The 5,812-nt window shown below is 55.5% G+C and overlaps 1 protein-coding gene across 1 annotated transcript; it reads left to right on the top strand.

Annotated features, from left to right (window-relative positions):
* Positions 1-201: 201 nt before the first annotated feature.
* Positions 202-5,531, top strand: PIM1 (Pim-1 proto-oncogene, serine/threonine kinase). Its single transcript, XM_046641140.1, has 6 exons — positions 202-702; positions 813-919; positions 1,027-1,077; positions 1,169-1,535; positions 3,096-3,272; positions 4,033-5,531. Exons 1-6 carry the CDS (start codon positions 621-623, stop codon positions 4,188-4,190), a joined length of 942 nt encoding a protein of 313 aa, XP_046497096.1. The 5' UTR covers positions 202-620; the 3' UTR covers positions 4,191-5,531.
* Positions 5,532-5,812: the final 281 nt, after the last annotated feature.

Here is a 5,812-nt window from a genome sequence, read left to right as displayed (position 1 = left end):
CCGGACACGCGCCGGCGGGGGCGGGGCCGGGGCGCGGCCGCCGAGCGCGCGGGGCGGGGGCCGCGGGGAGTCGCCCCGTCCCGCCGCTTCCCCACCCCCTCTCCTCCCTCGGCCGGCCCGGCAGCCCCGCTCCCCGCCTAGGCCTCCCGGAGAGGCCCCGCCCCGTCCCCGCCCGCCCGCGCGCCCCCCCGCCCGCGCGCTCCGCCCCTTTACTCCTGGCCGCTGGGCGAGCCCGGCGTCTGCTGCAGCGGCCGCGGCGGCGGAGGAGGCCCGAGAGGACTTGGCGGCAGCGGCGGCGGTGGCAGGACCAGCAGCAGCAGCAGCAGCAGCTACCAGCCCTGTGTGCCGCGGCGCTGCCGCACGAGCCCCAAGAGCCGCCCACCCCGCCGCCCTCGGCGCTGCCTGACCCCGCCGGCGTGTCCGCCAGCCGCCAGCCCCGGCAGCGCCCCCAGTCGTCCTCCGACTCGCCCTCGGCCTTCCGCGCCAGCCGCAGCCACAGCCGCAACGCCACCCGCAGCCTCAGCCCCAGCCGTCGGCACAGCCACCGGCACAACCCCAGCCCCAGCTCCTGCCACAGCTCCTCCAGACACAGTCTCCGCGCCGACACCCTGGAGGTTGGGATGCTCTTGTCCAAAATCAACTCGCTTGCCCACCTGCGCGCCGCGCCCTGCAACGACCTGCACGCCACCAAGCTGGCGCCCGGTGAGCGCCCCCCCCCCCAACCCGGGGATGGGGGGAGGCTGGACCCCCCCGGGTGGGAGCTGGGGGTTTGCGGGCCGGCACTGAGTCCCCTGTGTCTCCCCCTTCCCTAGGCAAGGAGAAGGAGCCCCTGGAGTCGCAGTACCAGGTGGGCCCGCTACTGGGCAGCGGCGGCTTTGGCTCAGTCTACTCAGGCATCCGTGTCGCCGACAACTTGCCAGTGAGTGGACGCCCCGCTGTGGGGAGGGCGCGCCGGGCGGGGGGCGCACGGGTGTGCCTTGGCCCCGGCGATGGGTCCTAACGGAGACTCTCGGGGGGGCTTCCCAGGTGGCCATCAAGCACGTGGAGAAAGATCGGATTTCCGACTGGGGAGAGCTGGTGAGTGCCCTGGAGGGAGCGACCCCCAGGATGGGTGGGGTGAGGGGCACCCTCGGACTCCCGCCCTAACGCAGCCCCCTCGCCCCTGCAGCCCAATGGCACCCGAGTGCCCATGGAAGTGGTCCTGCTGAAGAAGGTGAGCTCGGGCTTCTCCGGCGTCATTAGGCTCCTGGACTGGTTCGAGAGGCCCGACAGTTTCGTCTTGATCCTGGAGAGGCCTGAGCCGGTGCAAGACCTCTTCGACTTTATCACGGAAAGGGGGGCCCTGCAGGAGGAGCTGGCCCGCAGCTTCTTCTGGCAGGTGCTGGAGGCCGTGCGGCACTGCCACAACTGCGGGGTGCTCCACCGCGACATCAAGGACGAGAACATCCTCATCGACCTCAATCGCGGCGAGCTCAAGCTCATCGACTTCGGGTCGGGGGCGCTGCTCAAGGACACTGTCTACACGGACTTCGATGGTGAGCCAGGCCTGGGAGGGAACTGCCCGGGTGGGAGCTGCCCAGGTGCTCGGCCTGGCCTGGAGGCCTCGGCCAGCTTCCCTCTCCGGTCCTTTGTAAAGGTCATCGGGCCGCCTGGCTCGATGCTAGCAGGGGTGGGGCGAAGGAGAGCTTCCCAGCGTAGTAAAGCCGGGGATTTCAAGCCAGCTGAACCTGTAATGTTTCTGGCATGATTTTATTTTTTAAGTGGAATTCAGTGGGTTCCAAGCTTTCCCGATGAATAAGAGGTTGTGGGCAACCGGCCGTAGCCCAGATTTCTGAAGTCTGACCCAGTTTCCCCGCCAGTAAAAGGATGGGAGCCGGAAAGAGGGAGGAGAGAGCGCGAGAGATGAAAATTGATGCCGGTTTTGTAATTTTTGTTTTGTTTTATGAGGGAGTTAGTTTTCTGTACGGTAGTTTTTAGAGCTGCAATTTTTTTCTTCCCCTTTGATCTAGGGACGGATAAGGAATAGAAACAGTAGTTTCACTAAATAATTCATTTTGTTGATTTTTTTTTTGGATGTTGTGGGGTGAAGGAGTTGGGAATGAATGTTGTGAAATAAGATCTCTTGCTGGTTTGAAAATTAGTTGGGTGTCTCCGCAGAGGGGATGAAAACCTATCCTAGGGAGGGGCTTGGAGCGGGTTCTTTGAGAAAAGATGCCGTGGAGAGTCTGAGATCAAAGCAAAGGCGGGGGGGGTCATCATCTGCGCGGCTTAACCCAACGAACGACAGCCTTTCAAAACTTGTGACTGGGGCTTGTGGTTTGTGTTTATTTGCCCTTGGAGGACGCTGGGTTGGGCTGCATTTTTTTGTATTTAACAGTTAATGGCTGGCCGGGTCCTCCCATGTTTTTTTCCTTCGAGTCTTTGCTGCCCCCTAGTGAGCACCGGCGGGATGGTCCCCCACATTTTTTTTTTTTTACAACCCAAAGTTTGTAAACAGGAATCACGTGGTCTGAAACCAGCCCTGCAGCTCTGTCTACCTTTCTAGCGTGGGGAGGAAAGGGTGTGGGTGTCTGCCCCTGTGCTCATAGGCTGCGGAGGAAGGCCTCCCAAAGGGCACCGTGACTTAGGATATTGTGTAAGTGTCCTCGCCTGGATGATATCTGAGATGAGAATCTCCCTCTGGCTTCTGGGCGAGGTTTAATGCAGTTTGAGGATAGTCTGTGGGATACCTCCCTCGATTGTGCAGACATTCATCCCTTCATCCCTTCATCCCATCGCGGGTGGTCCTGCCACATACAGGCCTCAGGCTTTGGGTCTGCGGCCAGCCCTGTTTGTGTCTTGGAGCAGTTTGTAAAGAATTTCAGTTTATGGTCTGGACTGGTGGAGAGGTGGGTAATGCTTGGGGTTGGAGATTTGCCCTAAGCTGCTCATCCACTCCTTTTAGCCCAGGGGGGAAATGGAGTTCACTCAGCTCCTGAGAGAAGGGGTGTGGGTTTTTGCTTTTTTTTTTTAAAGAGTTACTCAGCGTCCTGCTCAGTTGCTTTGTTTTATTTTTGCTAAAACCGTGTTTTCCTTTCTGTTCCCCCGGCTCACAGGGACCCGAGTGTATAGTCCTCCAGAGTGGATCCGCTACCATCGATACCACGGCAGGTCGGCGGCTGTCTGGTCTCTGGGGATCCTGCTGTACGATATGGTCTGTGGAGATATTCCTTTTGAGCACGATGAGGAGATCATCAGGGGCCAGGTTTTCTTCAGGCAGAGGGTCTCTTCAGGTGAGTCCTGTGAAGCCTCTTGTTGAGGAGAAGCAGGAATCCCAAGGCTGTTAGTTCTCAGGGGACAGGATTGAGTTCTGGAGAGCTGCACTCTCCAGGAGACATTCCAACCCTTGGCTAAGCAGGATTCTAGGCCAGTGATTAGCACTTGAGAGCTGGCCCCCAGGAATCAAATGATTGGCATTTGAGGGTTCCTTGGGAGGTCAGAGGAAGAGCATGTGTGAGAATATTAAGAAGAAAAGACCATTTAGTTTCACTGGAACGTTTCTAAGTGCCAGCAGAGTGCTGATCCCTCAGCTCTTGGCTGTTCTGCCAGGGAGTGAAGAGGTGAGGGTTCCTCGAGCCTTCTCCTTAGGGCAGACTCTCTAAATATTGTGGTTCAGTGACCTCATTGTGGGTGGTGTTCCGATCTGTAAGTTGTAGGTGAATTGAATCACCTCATCATGCTCAGTGATGTCTCGTCAGAGTCCCTTGTCATCATCTTTCTTATTTCTGGTGAGTGGGTGTCGTGGGAAAGGCCCCAGCTATTGAAGTTTGAAAACCACAGGTTTAAGAGGGGAGCTGTTTTTTAGCTGAAAGCAGACTGCAGGGTCCAGAGGTTAGTTAATACCTTCCCATTAAAGAGTATGAGTTCTAGAAAGTTTGTGGTCTCTGTTGAACCCCAGACTTGTGGGTCCCTGAGAAGCAAATTGAGAAGACCTTTACATTGCGAAAACAAGTTGAGTCATTCATAATCTCTGTCATCTTTTGCTTTCTACAGAGTGTCAGCATCTCATTAGATGGTGCTTGGCCCTGAGACCATCAGATCGGCCATCCTTCGAAGAAATCCAAAACCATCCGTGGATGCAAGATGTCCTCCTGCCCCAGGAAACTGCTGAGATCCATCTCCACAGCCTGTCGCCAGGGCCGAGCAAATAGCAGCTTTTCCGGCAGGTCCTCCCCTCCCTGTCAGATGCTCCGGGGAGGAGAGGCTTCTGTTTCCAGTTTCCTGAGTACCAGTGACACTTCTCACCAAGCAGGACAGTGCTTGATACAGGAACAACATTTACAACTCATTCCAGACCCCAGGCCCCTGGAGGCTGCCTCCTGACACGGAGGCGAGACTCCACTCCAGGCGTCCTGGGCCTCGACTCCTCCTGTAGATGCTCTCTCCTTCTCATAGGTGTCCAGCACTGCTGGCCTGTGCAAAATTCCGGGGGTGGGAGGGTGGGGGTGGGTCAGAACCCTGCCATGGAACTGTTCCCTTCATCACGAGTTCTGCTGAATGCCGCGATGGGTCGGGTAGGGGGAAAGCGGGTTGGGGTCGCATAGGACTAGTACCGTTTTAAATCCCTGTCACCTCTTCCGATTCTTCTGAGTGCCTTCTGTGGGGACTCCGGCTGTGCTGGGAGAAATACTTGAACTTGCCTCTTTTACCTGCTGCTTCTCCAAAAATCTGCCTGGGTTTGGTTCCCTGTTTTTCTCTCCTGCCTCCCTCCCCTCTCCTTCATATGAAAGGTGCCATGGAAGAGGCTACAGGGCCAAAACGCTGAGCCATCTGCCCTTTTTCTGCCTCCTTTAGTAAAACTCTGAGCGAACTGGTCTTCCTTTTTGGTTTTTACTTAACTGTTTCCAAGCCAAGACCTCACACACAAAAAAATGCACAAACAATGCAAATCAACAGAAAAAACTGTAAATGTGTGTACAGTTGGCATGGTAGTGTACAAAAGGATTGTAGTTGATCTAATTTTTTTTAATTTTTGCCTTTAAGTTATTTTACCTGTTTCTTTTTTTTTTTTTTTTGAAAGATGCGCATTCTAACCTGGAGGTCAACGTTATGTATTTATTTATTTATTTATTTGGTTCCCTTCCCACTCCAAGCTTCCACGGCTGCTGCCACAGTTTTCTTTTCTCCTTTCCTCCTCTGACTTGGGGACCTTTTGCGGAGGGCTGCGACGCTTGCTCTGTTCGTAGGGTGACGGGACTCGGGCAGGCAGCTGCTGCGGCTCCCTGCCGGCTGCCGGGCCCCTCGCCTCCTCTCCCGGGTGGGGATGGGTTCCGTGGTTGATGGGGGAGGGGCGTTGCTGACTGTGTATATAGGATAGATTTATGAAAAGCAGTTCTGGATGGTGTGCCTTCCGGATCCTCTCTGGGGCTGTGTTTTGAGCAGCATGTAGCCTGCTGGTTTTATCTGAGTGAGATACTTGTACAGGGGAATAAAAGAGATCTTATTTTTTTTTTTATACTTGGCGTTTTTTGAATAAAAACCTTTTGTCTTAACTTACGGTTTCTAAGTGTTGTCCATGCAGAGGCATGCTAATGTACATTTATCAAACACTTGGTAAGTGCCAAAATCTTACCCTAGAAGGAGAAGGGGAACTTTGGGCCGAAATCTGGTTTCCTTCAACGGGACTTCTGGGATAGTCACCTTTCTGAAATGAATGTACGGCCAAAGGGTAGGGGGCCCAGTCTTGGGTGGATAAGATTTGGCCTGAGAGGCCCAACGAAATCCCAACTTCCGTCTCCATACAGTTCTAGAGCTGTGCAGATACAGCGCATGG

Source organism: Equus quagga, chromosome 15, assembly GCF_021613505.1.
Source record: "Equus quagga isolate Etosha38 chromosome 15, UCLA_HA_Equagga_1.0, whole genome shotgun sequence".
Lineage (NCBI taxonomy): Eukaryota > Metazoa > Chordata > Mammalia > Perissodactyla > Equidae > Equus > Equus quagga.
This window is presented reverse-complemented; position numbering and strand designations above follow the sequence as displayed.

Coding starts and splice junctions, on each gene's coding strand:
- PIM1 (XM_046641140.1), top strand. CDS start 621: ATGCTCTTGTCCAAAATCAACTCGCTTGCCCACCTGCGCGCCGCGCCC. Junction 703..812: donor CGCCACCAAGCTGGCGCCCG/GTGAGCGCCCCC, acceptor CCCCTTCCCTAG/GCAAGGAGAAGGAGCCCCTG. Junction 1,536..3,095: donor TGTCTACACGGACTTCGATG/GTGAGCCAGGCC, acceptor CCCGGCTCACAG/GGACCCGAGTGTATAGTCCT.